We start from the raw sequence: 23,698 nt of genomic DNA, 5'->3' as shown, positions 1-23,698 counted from the left end.
TAAAGGTTTCAAATGTGTTACTGACTCCTGATCAGTGTCAGAGAACTTTAATATCTCACCAGTTAAACCGCCTTAAACCATCCTCAGATCAGAGGTTTGTTGATTGTAGCTTTAACTAACTTTATGAAAGATGAATAAAAACAAGCAGCACCGACTCTTTCAGTCCAAGTTTGCTGTCAGAGCAGCAGATTTCAATAAATGACTGGAAAAATTCAGTCTCTGAGGAGGTTTTTTTTCTAAAGGTCAGCGCAGCACTTCCTTATTTAAAGGTAGTAACATTAAAATGAAATATAAAAACCGTGAAGCCGCTAGAAGATGAACGAAGGTAGAACTGATGTCTTTAAAAGACCCAACTTTAACTTCTCAAACACTGATCAGTCTGATTTTAGCCAATGAAATGACACAGAATCCTTTAAACCAGCCTAATCCCCTTTAAGGCCTCCAGGAGGAGCCAACGAGCCACCGGAGAACCACCTCAGCTGGAGCAGCGAAGTGGACAAAACAAGAGGAGGTCACACGTGGGCTGTTTGTCTGTGTCGACTTTAACAGTTTAATAAGGTGGAAAACATTTAAGAAACTAAAAAAAAAGGCGCGTCTCACAGTTTTCACACAGTGACTCGTTCTAAAGGGACATTTCACCCAATCTTTTTCAATATCTCTACTAATGTTTACAGTTAAAGTTATTGTTAGGAGTTATATGTTGTGTGCAGTTGCATGCAAATTCTTGCAAAACATTCACGTTTCTGTGGTCAGGTGGTAACATTTGTCCTGTTACCAGATGGAACTTGAGAAATCTCAGACAATTCAAGACTTAAAGAGTCTGAATATTATTTTTGTTACTTTGGCTGCATCCACATGAGAACATCGAGCTTCTAACTCGTCTCAGCTACAGATTGAGGCACTGTTAGCTACCGTGCACACCAATGCATGTGTTGTCCTGTAACGTGCAGCTTCTGCCCAGTTAGTAAATGTTTAATCTCAGTTATTCTTTTTGACATGGATGAAGTCAAGTTAGAGAACTCGCACCTACAGCACGCCGAGGCTCCTAAACTGAAGGCTACTGGAGCTGCAGCGTTAGCAGCGTTGCCTCACAGCAGGAAGGTTCGTGTTTGAATCCCCTGGTCGGTTTGCAGGCGTGAGTTCACTCCAGCGTGTTGGGTTAAACGCTCATTCTTTCAGTGTTTGGAGGAAACAGCTAAGTTTTGTTTTTTTACTGCCCAAAGGTGTCGGCTAGATGATACAAGAGTGCTGAAAATGTTTGTTGATGCTCTTCTTGTTGCTTTTTTGAAACCAGTGATTGAATAAAACAGCACTAATGCTGACTTTCTTATGATCAACACTTTTGATTACATTTAAATCTACAGTTTAAGCAGCGGTCGATGGGTTTATCTACTTTAGGATTCATCTGACCTTATGTTGGGATCAAACTACAGCTGCTTGGAAAGATTTCCTGCTTTCTTCAAAAGGACTTTCTTGAATTGTATTGTGGATACATTAAGAGCAAACGAGCTCCTTTACCTCAAGTTTCACAGGATTTTTCGCCACAGGATGAGAATGTCAACAAAGGCTTTCTAGGAGCAAACACAGCCACTCAGCAGCTACGCTGAAACACCTCTGGACAATTATTTTAAAGCACTGCCTTAAATACTTTTAACTACACCGGTGACCAGGACATCAAAACTGCACTTACAGAAGCAACAGTCAAAAGGCTTTTTTCTCCTGTAGGTTATTATTTTTTGTATTTGTAGATTTTCTGAGTGCCACATGTCACAACTGCATACGATTTTTTGGTTTAAAGGTTAAAAATAAAAATTAAAAATCTGTAAACAGAGTTAATCTTTATGCTAACAAAAGAAAAGGGAAAAATACTGCTCAGTTTTTTTGCTTTAACGTGGAAAAGTTAACAAATTAAAAAAAAGCTATTGTTGAGATCAACAGTGTAGCGCCCGTCACTGCTACTGTACACCACAACCGCTCAAACTCTATGATTACCAAATTATTTCAAGACTATGAAATCAACAGCAGATCATCAAGTGTCACAAATATAAAGCAGCAGTTTACTGACCCGACACATTGTTCCCAACATTTATTCAGATATTTTATACAGTTCCTTGTAGATTTTTTCAATGATTTTAAAAGTTTTTGTTAAGTTTCAGCTGCAAACGTGACTCCGTCCATAGTTTGTATCTTCAAGGCATCTGAGGTTTAAACTACTATTGCTCAATCTGCTTCCTGCGATTATTAAAACCCTGTTTCCAGGTTAGCGAAGAGTGTTGCTCAAACATGTTAGTCATGTTACGGCGATGAAAACAAAGCGCCTATCCGTTCTAACACCACACCCACGTTAAGTCACTATGGCTGAAGGCACTGTTTAAATGCGTCTACCCTCCCCCCCTCAGTTCCCATCTGGGTTAATAATCTCCTCCTGGTCCACCTCCACCTTCTCCTATCCTCCTCCTCCTCTTCTTCTTCTTCTTGTCGTGGCGTCTACAACAGAACGCAGCGCTTTTTGGGTTTGGTGTCCGGAGGCTCCAGAGCTGCCAGGATGGCCTCGTCAAACACGTTCTTCAGTCCCCTCTAAATAAACAAAAACAACCAGTTACTAAATAAATAATAATTAATTAAAAAAAATTAAAATAAATTAAATGAAATTAATGAAATTAATCAATTAATTAATAAAATTCAAAAAATTCAATTCACATTTAAAAAGAAAGAAAATTCTACAAAGGAAACTAGAAATGAAAATAGATGACGTCGCCATCCTTTCAGACCGAGGTGGAGCTCTGCCACAGATCTCTGCGTGCCTCAAATTTACTCGCAATAAAACAAAGTAAAATAACAAATACTTTTTTCTAATGAAGGGAGCTCTTGTCCTCTCGCTGAATGTGCTGGGGAGGCGGTTTCTGTCTAGCTCTACCAAAAAAATACATAAGAATAAATAAAAGAATTTGACTAAATAACATGACCGTATGTAGAATAAGTAGATTAACATGTAGGAGGAAAGTCTTCTGTTTTTAACCCTTTAAGACCTACCATAGAACCAAGTCCGCCAGAGCTTATATTATATGTTTACATGCTGTGGAGCCATTTTTGGGAGCATTTCAAGTTGCTATACATCAATACAACCATTATAGCCCAAATTTTAATAATATGTCTGCATTAAGTGCATAGTAATTACATAAATTGCAAAAAAGTGCAATAAACTACAAAAAAATTGAAAATCGTTTTTGTTTTTTTAACATATATTTCTAGTTAGAGAAATTTAAGAGGCTTATTCCTCAAAACTGTAAATACAGAAAAGTTGCACAAAATAGTTTCCCACCACAGGAAATTTATTTTGAGTGTCTTCATAGTTTTATTTTTGAAATACACCAATTTTTATATACTGCAGGAAAAACGAAAATAAATATTATAATGCAAATTTGCAAAAAAGCAGCATATGCATCAAAATAAACTATTTCCAGCAGTGCAATATGAGTCCTAAGCATCCCAGAAACCACACAGAAAGTCATAAAGTCAAAGATAACTTTTAAAAACACCAGTATAGGCTCATGAGGCCCTGATGGTAAAAAACTACATTTCCGCGAAAATGACATCACTTCCGGTTTCGGGCAGGTCATGGCGGACATGCGATAGTTCATGCTGACGTCTATCCCAACGTAGGAAGTGTTATGAACAGCTGATCGGATCGGCAAAGCGTGTTTCTGGAATATTATGTTTTTGTTGCTGCAAGTGCTTTTTATGCAGTTTTTGCAAAGCTATATGTGGAAGGAAACTGTGACCGAGGACAAGCTGATGGCATAAGATGTAAGTACAACTCCTCCGGTTTCATATGCAAAAAAAATTATTGCGCTAGCTTACGTGGTTGCAGAGCTACCGGGATTTAAAAATAGTTACGCAAAACAGAGCGTGCAGCTCTGACCGGTTTTAAAGGGTTAACTAATCAATTACATTTAAGAAGACTTTTTTAAAAGCAGGTAAACACTTGGATTCCCCCCCCACCGCAGACCATGCAAAAGATTCAAAAGTCAAAAGGAAAGTAAACTAAGTCTGATTTACTTTTAATGAAAAAACAAACAAACAAGACTTCTGGTTGTATAGACGTCTACAGAAATACGATCTTTTGCTCCCTTCCCTCCTCTATGATCTCAGCAAACACTTTCTTGATAACTTTTTTGGTTCAAATACTAGTTTCAGTTCCTATTTAATGCTAACAGGTAATTGTCTGATGATGATTTATTTTTAAAAGTGCTTTTTAAAAGCTGATTAGCAGCTGTAACCAGAATCATGCCTAGCACACGGAGCCACGTGGAAACGAGCTGCTGGTTCCAGTTTCACATCTGGACACAGACAGTTCTGTAGCTACACGTCGCCTCGCTTATTAGACTTAACTGTGAAACTTCCTTTGACCTCATCAGACCTGAGCTCACATGGATGCTAAAGGCCTGTTTCTCCCCCCTCAGGCGACTACTTCTCTCCGTACCTGCGTCAGAGCCGAACACTCCACGTATTTGACGGCCTTCAGCTCACGAGCCAGTTTTTCTCCGCTCTCACAGCTCAGGGCTCGCTGTTTGTTCTTGGCCAGCTTCTCCAGGGTGTTGCTGTCGTCTCTGAGATCCACCTGAGTCCCCACCAGCAGGAAGGGCGTCCGTGGGCAGTGGTGTGAAATCTCTGGCACCCACTGTGAAAAGACAAGGTCAAGGTCAGGCTTGATGGACTTTTAATGCAACTCCAACTGACCTGAAGCCTCCTCTGTGTCCTTAAAGTTACACTGTGAACACATCTATATCTAAAACCAAGCTGATGGTGTTCTCAATTAATTTTTACTGAGAAGACAATAACTTGTCATAGTAAATAATCTGGTTTACAGATTATTCTGACAGCCCTTGTTTAAAAAGGTGAAAGGTACATGTGTCAATCTTAATCTAGAAACAAAAAACACAGAGAGCTAAACAAACCTTCTCTCTGACGTTCTCGAAGGATGAAGGTGATACAACAGAGAAACAAACGAGGAAGACGTCAGTCTGAGGGTAGCTGAGGGGTCGCAGTCTGTCGTAATCCTCCTGACCTGCAGGGGGAGCCACAAAATGAAAATTAAGCTAATAGAGATAAAAAACAAAACAAAGCTTCAGGTCCAGTTGAGGTGGTCTCCAGAACTGAGTCAATGCCCATATTAAAGTGTCCAACTTTGGACCACACATGAACATGCGCAGCGAGCTACAAAACAAAAACCCTCCACCCTCTTCACCATAACGACGCAGCGGGGATTTTCATTTAAACATATGGATACTGTAAAGGTTTAATCTTAGGAGTGTGGCTTGTTTATTTGACAGGTGGAGCAGATCGCAGTCCGCTCGGTCTCACCTCCACCAGCTAACATCTCACACTACCAAAAACTCACTCTCTGACTTCCTGTTTTACCAAAAGTGGCGGTGAGATGTAGCCAAAAATTAAGATTTCATGATGCATTTTTCCCCCCAGGAAGTTTTTATCATCTTTTTGATAGAGGAGGGTTAGCACATTGACTTAGTTTTATTTTTAGGTTTTGTAGTGCTTTTAACTAGGGCTGGGTTTTTATAATCGATTTATCGATTAAAATCGATTCTGGCTTGGATAACGTGAAATCAATTCATTAAAATCCTGAATCGATTTTTTAATATAAATTTATTTTGCCCGAAATGCCAGAATCTCAGGTTAAATCTCACAAAATCTCAACAACCACCAAACAGCTAAGACAGTAAATGAGAGCAGGAACACGGATTCTGCACAAAGACTTAAACACACAGCCCAACCGCGGATCAGAATCAGTGAGATGTCGCCTTTCTCACGGTCGGGGCTGAAAGCCGACAGCTCGCTGATTCTGATCTGTCGGCGGGTCGGCGCTTTGTGTTCACGCCCTTTATGCGCTGATTGTAAAGCTGTTAGTTTGATGTCTCTCCAAACAATATTGACCGAACCAGCAGCAAAAGAAGATCCAAACTACGCTTCACATAAACATCGTCATGTATTCACTCTGACTTTTGCTGTTTTGCTTCGACCACGATGCACAGCTCTCTCTCTTCAAGAACAGTTTCCCGTCTAAAAATCTGTTTTCTTTATTATTCGCTTGCTTGTTACGCACAGGTCTACCGTTGTTTACAGCGCTGTCGGCCGACGTTTTTTTTTCTTTTCGTTTTTATATACTTCCGAAAAGAAAACCTAATTTCTGCCGTTCAATACTGAACAAATTTAAACTTTTTAAAATTATGCAAAATGCAAAACGCTTAGCCGTAAATGGTAAATGGCCTGTATTTATATAGCGCTTTACTAGTCCTTAAGGACCCCAAAGCGCTTTACATATCCAGTCATCCACACATTCACACACTGGTGATGGCAGCTACATTGTAGCCACAGCCACCCTGGGGCGCACTGACAGAGGCTCGTGTCTCTAATAAAACCGCTGTAACTTCAGAGGTAATGTTCATGTGTTCATTAATGGTTTTCTTTCATTTTTGATGTACTGCAGAATATTTTTATAAAATCCCAGAACAGGAAAATCACCTTCATGTTTTTCTGTGTTTTATCTTCAGCTACTTTGACACAAAGGCCTCTGCTGTGACGCTCACACCTTTAATAAACTCTTGCGTGTGTCAGCTTCCTTTTTATAGATACAAAAATATGTAAATGTACTGATCTGAATTATAATATTTCTGACTGTCAAAATTTCCCAGATTCAAATCGAAGTGAATCGAATCGATTCGGGACCTTGTGAATCGGAATTGAATCAATTCTAGAAATCAGTGACGATACCCAGCCCTACTTTTAACTGCACGAAAAAAAAACCTTTCTGTAAATATTAGGCAGTCACTGCTTGTGTGAATTAACTGAAATGGTTTTAGATTTTTTTACCTGCAGTGTCAAACAGTCCCAGAGTGTACGGTTCTCCACCGATCATCACCGTCACGGCATAGTTGTCGAACACCTGGGGGACAAAGAGGGGAAAAGGTGAGAAAACAGAAGCCGGGTGATATGACAGAGAGAGCAGAAAACAAAAAAAGGAAGTAAAGTGTAGACTGGAAGAAGACTTCTTCAGTTAAATCGTTGAAAAAGGAAGTGCTTTTGTTTGACAGACGTTCAGCACCGCTGTCATACAAACCAGACGACTCCAGTGTTGAATATGCAAAGTTAAAAAGGCTCAAATATGAGCACATGATGCTCCATTAAGCAAATCTTTAACTCATTAAACAGTGGATGAGCCCATCAGCGGTTTCACACCTACAGTTTATTTCCTCCCGTCAGAATCAGTTCAGTTTCTAAACGTGTCAACTGAAAAAGGACAACTTATGTTGGGCGGCTAGTTGCTAACCTGTGCACATCTATAGTACCTCATGCTTCACAGAATACAAAGAAATAACTGCACGTGACTACTCAAACCTTCAACATCTACCTGGTAATTGGGCCTGACTGAGCTCGTATCCTGTTCACACCACAAACGAACTGCTCAGTTCATTTGGAACCGCACAGACGTCCTCCAAAGCGTCTCGGTGCGGTTCTTTTGGTCCGCACTCGAGTGCGATTCTATTTACATCTGCACAAACGAACTGCAACAAGACGGAAAATGAGAAATCGATTTAAACTGACTAAACACCGGCGTTCACCTCCATGAAACCGATCATTTCCAGTGTTGAGAACGTGTGAAGTGGATTTCTTAACATTGTGTGCTGTATCCAAGACAACTGTCTGGATCTGTATGATGTGATTCAGAGCAGTTATTCTCAAAACTGCCATCTTGGCCAGAGAAATCCAACCTACTTGCTGTTCAACCCTTCTTTTTGAGAGGTGCAGCTACTCGTCCTGGTGTAAAAGAAATCAGGATTATTGTGAACTGTGAATCATGTAAAGCTACTTTACTGAATTACATGAAATGATGGAAACTGAATATTGTTTTGTTGTTCAGGTAAGCAGACCTGCTGCGTCTTGGTTCAGTCCTTCCTTTTATTTAATCACAGCCATACCTTCAGGCTGCTGCTGTGTACAATAAAACAGCCCAGTCCCAACATGCCTGCTAACTTTGGCTCGGCGGACGTGTGCTAAAGCAGGGAGTGTTCACGATGATGACATCATGCAGTGCGCTAAAGCAGGGAGTGTTCACGACGATGACGTCATGCAGTATAAAACAAGGTACGGTCACAGTAGCTGACTGGAAATGCTTGTTGCACGACGATCTTCATAGAGACATGTTTCATCAGCGAGTTTCAAGCTGCTCGACTGTTTCACAAAACAATCAGCATCATTTTGAACTATAACTGTAATAATTAACACAATTATTCATTAACTTTTAGTCTCGTCTTGGACTGAAAACCGTTTCAGTCACTTAAAGCAACGAGTTTTCACAAGGAGTTTACTTTAAATACTACTCAGATTGGAAACACTGCAAATGAAATGATTAAACAGGCAGAGCTGATTGACCTGCAGACAGTTGGGTGCACACCAGTGGGTGTTTGTGCATCTTATTTGGGAGCTGCTGGTCACTGCTGGCCCACGGCCTCCATTGTGTCTGTTTGTGCAGACGGCTGTGAAGCGAGACCCTCGTGACAGCAGACTTGGAGGCATCAGAACAATTGGATGGTAGCCACAGGTCGAGGGAGAAACAGCTAAAGCAGACCGCCAAAAAACACTTTGGTCGCACGCCACTAAAAGCGAATCAGGCGAGATGAGTCAGCAGACGACAGCTTTTCTGGCACGTAAAACATTTCGGGACCCACCAGAGGTTCTGGTCTTCCAAAGTAAAACGTTTTTGTTTAATTGCTGAAACTTAACAGAAAGTTCAGGAAAATGCACTGACATCTGTAAAGGTCACACAGACTTTTCGCCTTAATTATACGCAGACAAATCATGATTATGTGTAATCATGCTCAAAGATCCTGAGCCAGTAAGAAATCCCAGTTAACTGCTAACTGGTTTTACAGGATTTGGCATTAACACGATGGTTTACCATCTTTTTTTAACCCAATGCTAACTAGGGGTGGGGGAAAAAATGGATACTGTGTAGCATGGTGATATTTTGTTTGCTAATAATGTATCAATACAGGGACAGCAGAAATCGATACTTTGTTACAAAAAGGTTTTTGTGCTCTGACTTCAGAGCATGTTGATCCTTTTTCTGAGCAAGAATCCTGACATTTCTTCACTGTCCAAATGTGACAGTTTACTTATTTTAATTTAAGACATGTTTAATTTTAATTAAGTTTAAAACTTTTTTTTATTTAATGTAAAATTATATTTTGTTTTAATTTACTTTCAAATTCTTCAGTTGCTGAAGGGGCTGCATAGTTTTCATAAACTGCATAGTTCAGAATAGCTATAATTGTACCAGATGGTTGATTCAGTTAAGTTGGACTAGACTGTAATACAAACCGTTCAGTTTGTCAACAATCAAACTGAAATGAGAGAAAGACTGAGTGTGAGACTTTGATATTAGAGAAAATGAATATTGATAAAGTTTACCTTTATGTACAGAATCTGAATATCGCAAAATATTTTTAAAAAATTGCAATAATATCGTATCGTGCGTTAAGTATCGTGATATTATCGTATTGTGAGTTGTATGGTGATTCCCACCTCCAATGCTAACCTAATGTCCAGAGAAGCTGCTGCTACAACTGTTCAACATTTCTTCTACTTGTTTGTTTGTTGGTTGTTTATTTTTCTTGCGAGCACAGAGAGGCAGAATTGACCCGACGTTTGATAGACTGATGAAACAGTTCAGAGTGTGCGACACACACACGCAGAGAAATGGACAAACAGGGACAGAAGTGTTCTTCAGGTCAAGTTTGGACAGAAACACCGAGTAACTGGCGCCTCCACTCGAACATCCACCACACAGACAGAAGAAGAGACACAGGTTTCATGGTAAGAGCTTTGGATGGAGCTCAAACTACAGAAGCAGCTGGAAACAGATCACAGCAGACACAGTGGGGAAAAAGCGCTGTGCTGAACTGTGTCCCGACTGTGCTGTTACGATAACTATTTATATGCTGTTTCAGTTTCATACAGAGCCAAACAACAGCCTGAAATTAAACAATAAACACACTCCTTGTAAAATGTGACAGGTTTGACATCAGATTCCTGTAAGGCGACTTGTTTGTGAGGAATTACTTCCTGGAGTAGACTTACTCTCTCCTAATTTCTTACTGTGTGGCTTGTTTGTCAGCAGATTGACAGGAAACAACGCAGACACATAATACAGCACTGATGTATAGTTGCTCAACACACACACGCACACGCACACGCACACACAGAGCAAACATGAAACAGAAAGCGTACAGGAGAATAAAGTCTTGTCTAAAACAAGACATTGCTCAACTGAATGCTGCATGATGACTAGTCTCAAAGATTAGGGTTCATTAAGTACGTTGGTGACATTAAGTAATAAGGTGATTAACAACAGGAGAATGCAGGTAGGGACAGCATGTTGCACAGGAATAACAACAATGTGACAGTAAGCAATAAAAACAAAATAACACAGCTTTTGCTGAATCATGTTGGAGGTGTGTAAAATCGTATTACTATTCACGGATGATAAAAAATAAGCATAAAAAGTTGCATTTATCAGGAAAGAAAGTAAAATTTTACAATAAAACTTTGTTTTTGATATCCTTTTTTTTACATTTATATGAAAGTATTTCCACTTCTGTCTTGAATAGCACCTTTATTCTGAAAATATTACAGCCTTCCTGTTTTATGTTGGGCAATATCTTAATCAATAACGCAATATAAAAGAAATCTTAAGGTAATTTAATACAACTAATGTTTTACACCTTTATTCTCAAAATACCACAGTAATTATAATCAGTATTTTGATAATAAAGTCAAGTCTTTAGTACTTAAAGGTTTTCCTACATGTAGCACTAATAAGGAAAAAAAGAGCTCTATGCTAACAGCAAAGAGCTACTATGCCATTGTTTTCATTAGCAGGAAGCCACAGACGAGCTGAAAACTACAAACAGCTGATACGTTAAGATGTGTTTTTACATTATTTTTTTCAGTGGGTGATAAAAGTGCTCAAACAGGACTGAGAAAACAAAGAAGAGTAGACAGAAAGCAAACCGAGGTGGTCACGTGATGCCCTCACTTCTACTCTTGTTGACTGAGTTTAAGAAGAAGCAGAGCACATTTTTAAATATGAAAGGGAAAGCTCATATGCACTGAAAAATAATGGAATAACAACAATGTGGCATTTAAACAACGCATTTGAAATAAAGTAGATAAACAAATTATAGATTAATACTGACATGACTATTCCTGCATATACGAGGTACGCCAAACACACAGCCCGGGGAAGAGCGAGCCTATTAAAGCAGCGATCCCCAACCCCTGAGCCACGGACCGGTAAGGGTCTGTGAGACGTTTGGTACCCATTGGTCCCATTGGTCTTTTAAATGCATTAAAGTTTAAAGTACTTTCTGATCTTGATAAGGTTTTGGAATCATGAAGAGGTAAAATGGCAAATACTACTGTTGTTTAAGCTGCAAAACAGTCTAGATGTGAAGGTTGTGCTTTTATACGACAATAATCAGTAACAGCCGTAGTAATACTGGAAAAAAGTGCATTTTTTTTAACTTAAGTGTTCTTGTTTTAGTAATTGGTGGCCGCCAAAAACCGTAATAAAAATTCAAACAGAATTGGTTGGACAACATTCGTACTGAAGAGTTAAAAATAGTGGCGTGGAAGCGAGGTGAGTGAGATGGACAGTCTGACAGGAAGAGAAAGATAAAAGTTGAGTCAGCACTGTTGCTTCTGCAATTCTCAAACAGTGCTGACTGCTGACAGACCAAGCAGTGGCACCAACAGAAAACAGACAATTACTCATCAGTTTGCAGTCCCTACTCACAGACCCTACCCATCATCAATTAGGAGGCATTTCAGATATTTCTAGCAGGGCTGCAGAGCCTGTCGACGCTCAGCAGGCCGCTTTCTGACGGCAACAAACCACAGAGTCAGAGAACGCAGGATCAGCTGAGCTGAGGCGCACATGGACCACATTTGCGTCACGCTGCAGAGCTTGCGAAGCTTCTTCCTCATCGCGCTGCTGCAGCGTGACGCAACACTTTTGAATAGTCACGAATCAAACAGGATGTCAGGAGACGAGCACACATTTCTAACCCTGCAGGTACAGACATGAAACCACCGACTGCACGCACCAAAAACGACACAAACGTGTACGAGAATCAGAACAAACAGCGAGCGCTAGAAAGTTTACAACTTCAAGGAAATGATGTGCAAAAACTCTTGTAGGTGTGAAAAAGAACTTTTTACCAAAATATCATCCAGGTTCATGCTCGAGTGCAAAAGGGTGCTGCTATTAAAAGAGGGCAGCTTAATGAATGCAGTAGGAGCTTGGACCCAGTAGCAGGGTTTATAAGTCATCATTTAACAAGCGTATTGTAATAAGTTTTCATTTTTATATACAACATTTAACTTGTAACATTTTCTGTGTGTGAACTGTCACAACCTCTCTCTGCCTAACAGAGAAGCTGTAGCTCAGGAGGTCAGGAGCGGTTCATCTATAATCGCAAAGTTGCTGGTTGGATCTGCAATGCGTTCATTGGAGTAGCAATGTGTGTATTGTCACTTATAAACAATAAGTGTTTGTATGAAAGGGCCATGTTGTATAAACAGAGCTGAAAAGCACTACATAAGAACCAGTTACCATTTATCAAGATGTCAGCTTAAATCTAAGGTGGAGCTTAATCAATATTTGGCTCTGTTAGCTCAGCAGAGAAACAGACCTCGAAGTGTAACGCAGGGTCTCCTTTTCTAACATTTCTCACTCTCTATCAAGAACATTGTTTTTTCACCGTGTTATTATAGGTATAAAGAAAAGTCCAACTTGATCATGTGTCAACCTTGAAAACTGTAACATCAGCATAAATTTAATTTAGGAACCATTTTTCAATAAAGATTAGAGGAAAGTGGGTCAACCAAGTTATTCCAAGTAAAAATGTTTGATGACCATTACTGGTTTAAATCTATATTGAGAAAAATATTGCATGAAAGACAACTGACCTTATATCGCCTTTGGGCTTTTGGAGCCTTGACCTGACTTTTAAAAAATAATTGAGAAAAAAAAAAAAAAGCTCTATGCTGCTGAAAAATGAAAAATAGATATTTGCAAAATTCTGTCTAAATATGTATTTTACCTGGTTAATGTGTGTGGGGGGAGGCGGACGCACCTGAGCGGCACCCGCAATCACGCCTCACCGCCTTAACGTCTGTGCTGTTGTGTTGTGTTGGTGTGTGGCGGGCTGTGCGCTGAAACGCTACAGCCGGATGTATGCGTACAGCAACCGTGTGTCTGTCGTGATATGTTTACAATGGAACCTCTGCGCACAGCGTCTGCAAATCGGGGCTGTACGAAGTGATTTTCATCTTTACGCAGGACTGTAAGCTGTCGTCTGTGAGGCATGAGCGGCATTTGTTTTAACATAGTTCACGGTGGATAATAACTGCTGACATAATGTGGATCCGAAGATCCATAATTGGCCTACCTGGGGTTGAAAGTCTCGATAAATGCACGGCGTTTCGGCGGGTACACCGGCTTCCCCGAGTGTGACGCTTATTTTGAGTGATGAAAAAAATAATAAAATATAATTGTATTTTTATATTTCAAAATCACAATAATCTTCCAATGTAGAACTACAAGTTAAAAAAAGAACTAACATAAATAAAATACACTTCAGCTAAATACTTCTAATTTATTTTCCCAAACCACGCAGAGCTGCACTATAGAACTAAAGAGCCGCAGGTTGCCGACCCCTGGTTTAAGATATTTGAGAAAAATATGTGATGTAATTTCAAGGTGCTGCTGACCGAAAAAGTTATAATAACACTAGAAATGTTATTAGAAAACACTGGATATATCTGGAGACCAAACTTCACGTCTCATACAAACTTTGCCTACTATAAATGAACACAGTGAGACCAAATGCAAAAAGCTTTGTTTCAGTTTGAGTGTCTGAAAAGGTGTTTTATTGTTCCTTGAATCCACCTCACCTCTGCTTGAATGGCACGTGCATAGTTGATGCACATATAATAACTCTGAGGGCAAAGCTTGTGTGAGCACAGAAAATTTAAAGGGACATGGATGTGTGCACATATTCATCATCGGATGAAGAAATTTACAGCACTCAGTCTTAAGTTGTCCTTACCAGACTGGTACAGGTAAGTATCATACTTACCTGTACCAGTCTGGTTACTACTGGTTTACCTAGACTCTAGGTAAACTAAAGGGGATGGGTTTTTAACTTATCTGATGAAATTTCACATATTTTTGTATCATTTATGACCATTTGTTGACCAAACTTTAGTCGTAGTGTTCCACAGGGTTCTGTGCTAGGACCAATATTTTTCTCATTATGTTTTCTATGTCACAGAAAACTTGCACATATTTTGACTTCTTTGACAATGATACACAATTAGATTAGGAAACACATAAATTAAACTACAGGCTTGTCTCAAACAATTAAATTCCTGGATGACCTGTAATTTTCTACTTCTACATTCAGACATATTTACACATAGAAAGCTTTGAAATGACTACTGAAGTCTGTTGATTTTATATTACAAAAAAGACACATATTTATATGTGCTTCACATTAAGAAAGTTTCACATCACTAATTTGCCAATGCACTTCTTCTACAACTTCTCGAACACTACATGATGTTTTGCTGTGGAACACACTAACACTAACAGACCTAGAGAAGTGAGAGTTACTGCTTCGTTTTGAATTTATCTGCACAAAATATTTGAAATGTTACAGTTACAAGCAAGACGTTTGCTTATATATCGTTTCACACAGCATAATGAAAATAAAGGATGAACAAACAGCCTGACTACAATGACTTGATTCAGACTTGTTATTGATCAAAGTAAAGTTCATCCTGTTTTGTTATTAAAATGATACACTCGTACCGCAGTACATGCAATACGTTTATGTACAAATAAATGAAATGTAATCTTGTTTGAAGGTGATGTGTGTTAACGCATCAGAAGCCATTAAAAAAAGATTTCAGTATAAAATATAATAGTCATAAATGACCCATCTTGGTCCTTTCAGTTCTTAAAAGACTCCAGAGTTTTATTAGAGTGTACTGCTACCAAGTTTTGGTACTCATTCCCATCTTTTAAAAATAAAAGTGAAGCTGAAATATGAGTGACACTCTCTCACTGAACTGGAAAGGTATGTGCATGCTGTAAATACAGTGGCGTCGATACTGACGATACTTTTTTCAGAAACCTGTTTATGTAACCTACATACAGCAGTTACCCATCTATGAGTATCACTCCACAGGAAAGACCTGCACACTGGGTGTTACAAGGGATAAAGTGGCCCGTGCTGCTGCTGTGCGTCAGCTCGCTGTCATTTCAAGTATTATTACTTTGGGGAAGTGAAAAAGTTAATCGTGTTATTTGAGACTACTCACCGTAGGAACGTATTCAGAGGGAAACTTGTTCGTCGTGTATGAGATGAGCAGGCATGTCTTTCCCACTGCACCGTCACCCACCACCACACACTTTATAGTTTGCATCTGAGGAGGAGAAAAGTAGAAAACCTTATTAAAACAAACACAATCTCCGTCTGTGTGTTTGTTTCTTTATCCCTGAACTGATCCTAAAACCACAAGGAGCCAAACCTGGCACACAGGTAGGTGTTCTTATGTATGTCATATATTTAAACATCATCATGTTGCCTAGTAACCACCTACCAATGGGCTGATATGGCTCATTTATCGCATTTTTGCACCTTACAGAACCTTATAAAAATCACCACATCATTTTTATTTCACACAAAATTTTATTTTTATCCACAAAATTGAACTGTGCACCTATATAATGCACCTACAACACCTTATGAAAACACCTTCTTGTTTTAATTTCATGATAAAAACACCACATTTAAATCCACAAAAGTTAGCATAGTAGCATAGTGAGCATATGCTGGTTAAGAAAAAAGGACATATCAGTAACTAAGTGTACAACAGAGGTGAGACAGGGAAGTGGGGTCTCTGGAAGACTGCTGGAATAACAAAATAAGCCCCTGACAGACCTTAATCAGGTGTTTGTCCATAATGAAAGTAATTATATATGTTATACATAATGGAAATCACCTAATGAGTGTTGCCTTTAAGACAAAAGCAACTTTTTGGGACAATCTGTCCCAAGTCTAAAAGGATCAGCTTTATTGAAGGTTGCAAATGATCTTCTTATGGCCTCTGACAGTGGACTCATCTCTGTGCTTGTCCTTCTTGACCTTAGTGCAGCATTCGATACTGTTGACCATAATATTCTATTAGAGCGATTAGAACATGCTGTAGGTATTACAGGTATTGCACTGCAGTGGTTTGTATCATATCTATCTAATAGACTCCAATTTGTGCATGTAAATGGAGAGTCCTCTTCACACACTGAGGTTAATTATGGAGTTCCACAGGGTTCGGTGCTAGGACCAATTCTGTTTACATTATACATGCTTCCCCTAGGCAGCATCATTAGAAGACATAGCATACATTTTCACTGCTATGCAGATGACACCCAGCTCTATCTGTCCATGAAGCCAGATAACACACACCAACTAGTTAAACTGCAGGAATGTCTTAAAGAAATAAAAACCTGGATGGCCACTAACTTTCTGCTTCTTAACTCAGATAAAACTGAGGTCATTGTACTCGGCGCTGAAAAGCTTAGAAATATGGTATCTAACCAGATTCTTACTCTGGATGGCATTACCTTGGCCTCCAGTAACACTGTGAGGAACCTTGGAGTCATTTTTGACCAGGATATGTCCTTCAACGCACATATTAAACAAATATGTAAGACTGCGTTCTTCCATTTGCGCAACATCTCTAAAATTAGAAATATCCTGTCTCAGAGTGACGCTGAAAAACTAGTTCATGCATTTATTACTTCCAGGCTGGACTACTGCAATTCATTATTATCAGGATGTCCAAAAAACTCACTGAAAAGCCTTCAGTTAATCCAAAATGCTGCAGCAAGAGTACTGACAGGGACTAGAAGGAGAGAGCATATTTCTCCTGTTTTGGCTTCCCTTCATTGGCTTCCTGTTAAATCCAGAATTGAATTCAAAATCCTGCTCCTCACATACAAGGTCTTAAATAATCAGGCCCCATCTTATCTTAATGACCTTGTAGTACCATATCACCCTATTAGAGCACTTCGCTCCCGCTCTGCAGCCCTACTTGTTGTTCCTAGAGTATTTAAAAGTAGAATGGGAGGGAGAGCCTTCAGTTTTCAGGCCCCTCTTCTGTGGAACCAGCTTCCAGTTTGGATTCAGGAGACAGACACTATCTCTACTTTTAAGATTAGGCTTAAAACCTTCCTTTTTGCTAAAGCATATAGTTAGGGCTGGACCAGGTGACCCTGAATCCTCCCTTAGTTATGCTGCAATAGATGTAGGCTGCCGGGGGATTCCCATGATGCATTGAGTTTTTCCTTTCCAGTCACCTTTCTCACTCACTATGTATTAACAGACCTCTCTGTATTGAATCGTATCTGTTATTAATCTCTGTCTCTCTTCCACAGCATGTCTTTATCCTGTCTTCCTTCTCTCACCCCAACCGGTCGCAGCAGATGGCCGCCCCTCCCTGAGCCTGGTTCTGCCGGAGGTTTCTTCCTGTTAAAAGGGAGTTTTTCCTTCCCACTGTCGCCAAAGTGCTTGCTCATAGGGGGTCATATGATTGTTGGGCTTTTCTCTGTATCTATGAAGCGCCTTGAGGCGACATTTGTTGTGATTTGGCGCTATATAAATAAAATTGAATTGAATTGAATTGAATCTATGAGAATAATCTAAGGTTTAATCTACTTGAATCACTGAGAATGAAAGTATTAATAGGCTGTAGTTGTACTTCAATCATTATCAAACTGAGCATCCGGTGCAACTGCTACATTTCAGGGGCTTTCCATAAGCGAGGTGATGCCCTGCTCTTGATTCTGCAACTCCCACCAATGCTTCATGTGCAGAAGGGTAACCATGACAACATAACTGTATACAAACAAGCCTTGACAATATGAGACAAAAGATTTCAGTCATTGCAGTCGATGCTTACGACACAATTTCCAGTTACTTTTATTTAAGTTTTAGTGCAAGCTGCTCTGTAACAGGTTGATTTTATACAGAATCAAATAAATGTGAGAAAACGACTTCTCCAACCACCCTCATAACCAAATGATTTTTATCTACATGTAATTTCCACACAACTTTACTATATCAAATGAAGTCATGTATAAATTTTAGCTTCATACTGTGAGTGTTTTCCAAGTTGCAGGCCCTCAAAGTAGACAACGGGCTAAATTTTGTGTCGTTTCATCTGTGTTATTTTTTCACCTTATCTTCAGGGCCAAAAAACACATTTAGGTGTTGTTAAAAACATCACTCAAATCAATCAAGTGTCCAAATCTAATGCCAAAATTTTGTTTGAGAATTGTTTTCCAACTCTGAGCATCAGTTTAAAGGGATATATCTCGCAAAATCTCACACAGTAATGCCAGTAGGCTTTGTTACACTGGCTCTTTGGTCTGTTTTCTTATAACTCCCCTGGACAAAACCTACATGCATTTCTGGACAGCTTTAAGGGTCATATTAACATGCAAGATTTTCTATGTAGTTATGTTTTGATACTATGCTCAACTTGCCACTGTGTTGTGTCAAGTAAGAGGACGAAGCATTAAGTAATTTACTATGTATAGATGCTTATGGGTGATCAAAATGTAGATTAAATTACTTTTCCAAACACCTGCTCAGTTGCATGTTTAAGAATTATTAAATGGTTTTTATGCCCTTTTTTCCCTGCCTGTTTGCATCAGGTGATATGAAAATGCGGAGTCAGTATGAGACTGGCTGATGGAAACACTGCCTGGTCTGTAGCGCGATGTTTACTACACAATGACTAGAGAACCTGTGACCTCTCTGATGCTGAGCAGCTCTCATACCCACTCTGTGGCTTCATTAAGAAGGACAATGGTTAGAGGGCTATGGCCTGCCACTTCATCACTGGCTCTTTGTTTGGGTAAATTGGCAGTGCCAGAATTCAGCTGAACTCTGATGAGTCAGAAACAAGGTGGCCAGTCATTTGCAGGCACGATGACACCAGTTATTCATTCGTCAGCAAAATATAGTTTTGGGAAATTAGCGCTAACTGAGTCTTTTCAATGCCCCTTTCTGCCCCAGTTGCATCCAGATAATTTTCATTACAGGGCTCATTTCTAAATCCCTAAGCATTTTAGCTTAGGGGTAGGCTGTAGCTCAGGCAGTAGAGCAGGTCATCTACTGAAGATTGGTGGTTTGATTACTGGCTTCCCCCTAGTCTACATGCCAAATATCCTTGGGCAAGATACTAACCGATGCATCCATTGGAGTGTGAATGTGCATGAATCTTAGATAGGCACTAACAGCTTAGAAAAGGTGCTTGAGTGAATGAGTGTGACTGGCCGAATGAATTTGTTGTAGAAAGCTCTTTGAGTGCTCAGATAGAGTAGAAAAGCGCTATATAAGAACGAGTCCATTTAGCATTTAGCAGAGTTCAGTTTGATCACAAGTGGGACTACAAAGACCAGTGAAAGATAATGTACAAGTAATCGTTAGTATTCTATATATGTTGAAGGACATTCTCAAATCTAAATCATAGGTGTCAAACTCTGGCCCGTGGGCCAAATTTGGCCCGCAGCCTAATTACATTTGGCCCGCGAAGCCATAACAAATTACTATTAGAACTGGCCTACTGGCATTATACAGCTAATATATATATATATATATATATATATATATATATATATATATATATATATATATATGGTAAATGGTAAATGGCCTGTATTTATATAGCGCCTTACTAGTCCCTAAGGACCCCAAAGCGCTTTACATATCCAGTCATCCACACATTCACACACTGGCAAGCTACATTGTAGCCACAGCCACCCTGGAGCGCACTGACAGAGGCGAGGCTGCCGGACACTGGCGCCAGCGGGCCCTCTGACCACCACCAGTAGGCAACGGGTGAAGTGTCTTGCCCAAGGACACAACGACCGAGACTGTCCAAGCCGGGGCTCGACAGTACAAGGCGAACTCCCAACTCTTGAGCCACGATCGCCCCATATATGGCATATATATTGTTTAGTATTAAGCTTTGCTTGTTCCATATTCAGTTTTCCAGCAAAACTTATTTGAGTCCATAAGAAAAGATTCATTCTTATATCTGGAGGAAGATTTTTTTTACAATAAATATTAATGTTAGCCCGCGACTTTGTTCCAGTTTTGAATTTTGGCCCACTGTGTATTTGAGTTTGACACCCCTGGTCTAAATACTAAACTACTTTGGACGTCAGTTTGCCTTAAGATGCAACTACTGCTACAACTTTCATAGCTCAGTTTTCTTGGTTGCCTGAATTGCTGTCCTTATTCAAGACTAGCGAAATACTTATTGTTGAAATATGTTCGTTTAAAAGACTTGCTGTTAGACTGAACTGCTGTATTCTTGTCACTTTACTTTGCTTTTATGGGAAAACAGAAAATGTGTTTTTATAGAAAAATAACATTTTTTATGTCTGAAGAAAACTTCAATTACACTTGAGGCCGACTCCAAAAATTTGCCAAATTCATTAGCTAACATCTTGTCAATCATAAGTCATTTGCCAATAACTGCAGTTTAACACTTAGATCCACCCATCACCTGTAATGCAGTGTTTCAACACACCAAGATGGTAAACGCAAGCCTGGGACGGGACTTTTACTTGAGTAGGATGTCACGACAGCTATGTCTTTTATCGATCTGTACTGTAATAATGGTTGTGGCTGGCCGACACATTTCTACTACTGTTTGTGAGTAAAAATATTTTGTTTTCATACTATTTGGTATTTGAATAATATCAACATTAGCAATACATCAGAAATAAAGCAATGGACTTGTGTTAAATATTTTGGGATATTTAAAATTTTTACCCCTGATTCATCACAAAGGTTCTGGATGGCGCTCATTTGTAGTGAGTGTAGGCCATCGACCCGCTGTTTACTACAGCTTTTAAAATGCCGGCTGTAAAGCGTCCACATCTATTTACTCAGGAGGAGGTTGTAAAGCTTTGTGAAAGTAGTCCAATATGATTCGATGACTCAGTGAATCTCACTTCTGACCAATGACAGCTATACTGAGGTGAGATTAACCTTTCTGCCGGTAAGCACTCCTGCGTTTGCCAGTGTTACCTGGTATTACTGAAAGCTTCTTTAAAATGGATCAGTTGTCAGACTCTAACACTAAGCAAATAGCCTCTCATACCATTTAAGAATATAATCAAGTTGTTTATCAGAGGAAAAGTGTTATTTTTACACACTCAAGCCATTAGCTGACATAATATTAGCCTATATCCGGTAGTTGTTATAGGCGGCTCATTGTCAGCTGCCCAGAGATGGGACAGTTGGATGTGTGATCTGCTGACAATACAATCATATAAATATGCATGTCGACATACACATTCCTATGCTAGAGCCCTGACTTGAGTCCAGGAGATCAGGCTTTAGGTGAAGAGGATGAGATGGAGATAAGAGAGGAGAGAGCGGTAGTGGAGGGTGTAGAAGGAGGGGAGGATGAGAAATGTATCATAATTGACACTTCACAATTGTACTCAGGAATCTGGAACGTGCTAATAGAAATACAGTGGGATACAGAGAGTTATACATCTATTATATAATTTGGCACTCCCCCACTTAAAGTCACTTCTGACTCTAAAATAAAATTACATTAAAAATAACACAGCAGGAGCCAAAACAGCAACCTTGAGGCTTTAAAAATCCAAGCAGAGTGCAAAATTAATGATGCTGGTTGCATCTGTCTTTTCTATACGGTCTATGGAAACAACAGACAGACAACAGCACCTGACATTGATAAATTTTATCATTTGTGCAGATAATTAGTCAACGCATCCCATAATACTAACAACTGGAGTTCACCAACTCAAATGAACGTGAGCAGGAATAAACCATGTAGATAATGGTTTATTTATGCTAGAAAACAAAATACTAGTATAGCTTTATATCCTACATATCTTTCCATCCCGTTCCCTCACCCGGCTGCAGCAGATGCAGAGTTTTTTCCTTCCCTATGTGGCCAAAGTGTTGCTCATAGGGGGTCATCTGATTGTTGGGATTTTCTCCGTATTCTCTGTATTATTGTAGGGGCTTTACCTTACAATATAAAGCGCCATGAGGCAACTGTGTGATTTAATGCTATATAAAAAAATTTGAACCTAATCGAATCGCCTTTAAAAGCTAAAATATCCAAAAATGTTAAAATGGTAACTTCAAGGAAAGCATAGTGTTTATAAGTTTTATATAAGACAAATTTAAGATAGATTTTGTATGAGGTACTACCAACAGCAGTTTAATAACACCGACTCGTCAAATAGAAAAGTCAACAGAACCCTGAGCAAACACCGACAACTTCAACTTATTTATGGCAACTTTTTCAGCTGTAAATGGTTAAAAATCCATTCAAGTGTTGCTGCTTTTCACTCACTTCCGCATGTGAAGCTGTGCCACTTACTTACAGTAAGATTTTAATCGCAGGCCTGCTACTTGTACAGTAACTGAGTACAGATTTTTTCCTTATGTTTTAAGGCCTAACGTCGCTACCTGCTGACAGTTTTTTTCACGGAAATAATCTGCTAAAAGTTTATCATTAAAAGTTCTTCTTCGAAGCTCGCTAACTGAGGCTAAGCTAACCTAAAGTTACATCCGCCCAGACCCCCACCCACAGCAAAATAACCTGCTTAAAAGTATTTTAACATAAAGATAATGACAAAAAACAAACTTAAAAGACGCGTGTGTAAACTTTATAAATAAGAGGGTTAAACGTTGTAGTTTACCTTCGAAAAATATAAAAACAACAAAAAAAGATCGTACCGGTAACTTTGGGCAGAGATTTAACGGCGAAGCTAGCTTAAAGTTAGCTCAAGGAAATCATTTGTTTTGACAACTACCGTATAGGAGAGTGAGCTGTCAGCTCACTAACAGCCAGTTTTAACTCCGGAAAGATGAGCCCAACACCTCCCGGTGATTTTTGTGGATATTTCAGTATTTACCACCGATAAATCGTTAACGTCACTTACAGCGCCTACCTTTCCAAGCCACAGCCGCTGGACTTGCTTTAATGCGGTGCTACGTTCAGGTGCTTCCTGTAAACTACCCCTCCTCACCCATGGCGGAAGGCGGAACTGTGACCCATGTTATATTCAGGTTCCTCTGTTTTTATTACTTTTCATGTATAAAAGCGTTTGTTAATTGTAACTCGTTTTAATTTAGTTAACATCACAAAAATATATAAATTAAAAGTTATGGTAAATGAGTTTTTATTCATTATTTATTTAGTTTTTATTTCCGGTTTTATTTTTTTTATGGCTTAAAAATCACCACGTTCCTGTACTTAAACCAATCACTGTAAAATACAATCTTTATTAATCTTTCAGTCTTTCTTTTATTAGTCTTTTATTCTTTAATTGATTTAAAACAACACGGCCACAGGTAACAGGTAATGTATTCATTATTTAAAAAAAAAAAACTTATTAAAATAACACTGCATTACATTATAGTTACATTACAGTGCAGGTGTAATGTAAATTCTTGTGCAATCACAAAAAACAGGCAGGCACTCAAAG

The 23,698-nt window shown here is 39.2% G+C and overlaps 1 protein-coding gene across 3 annotated transcripts; it reads right to left on the bottom strand.

Annotated features, from left to right (window-relative positions):
* Window positions 1-854: 854 nt before the first annotated feature.
* Window positions 855-23,268, bottom strand: LOC146492657 (cell division control protein 42 homolog). 3 transcript variants are annotated; one of them, XM_085149577.1, is made up of 6 exons: window positions 23,162-23,268; window positions 15,466-15,570; window positions 6,889-6,961; window positions 4,959-5,068; window positions 4,484-4,681; window positions 855-2,577 (listed from the first exon to the last, which is right to left on the bottom strand). In XM_085149577.1, exons 2-6 carry the CDS (start codon window positions 15,568-15,570, stop codon window positions 2,488-2,490), a joined length of 576 nt encoding a protein of 191 aa, XP_085005703.1. In that variant the 5' UTR covers window positions 23,162-23,268; the 3' UTR covers window positions 855-2,487. The 3 variants fall into 3 exon arrangements, with proteins under 3 accessions (XP_085005703.1, XP_085005705.1, XP_085005704.1); XM_085149579.1 differs by having other exon boundaries at window positions 23,153-23,211; XM_085149578.1 differs by lacking the exon at window positions 23,162-23,268 and adding an exon at window positions 23,024-23,156.
* Between the last annotated feature and the right edge of the window lie 430 nt (window positions 23,269-23,698).

The sequence above is a fragment of the Neolamprologus multifasciatus genome, chromosome 22 (genome assembly GCF_963576455.1).
Source record: "Neolamprologus multifasciatus chromosome 22, fNeoMul1.2, whole genome shotgun sequence".
Classification (NCBI taxonomy): Eukaryota; Metazoa; Chordata; class Actinopteri; order Cichliformes; family Cichlidae; genus Neolamprologus; species Neolamprologus multifasciatus.
The sequence above is the reverse complement of the archived record's forward strand: the minus strand, read 5'-3'. Positions and strand labels throughout refer to the sequence as shown.

Excerpts from the sequence above, each read along its gene's own strand:
- LOC146492657 (XM_085149577.1), bottom strand. The coding sequence starts at position 15,570 with ATGCAAACTATAAAGTGTGTGGTGGTGGGTGACGGTGCAGTGGGAAAG. Across the intron at positions 6,962-15,465 it reads CCTCTGAATACGTTCCTACG|GTGTTCGACAACTATGCCGT; the intron begins GTGAGTAGTCTC and ends TTTGTCCCCCAG. Across the intron at positions 4,682-4,958 it reads TCGAGAACGTCAGAGAGAAG|TGGGTGCCAGAGATTTCACA; the intron begins GTTTGTTTAGCT and ends GTCTTTTCACAG.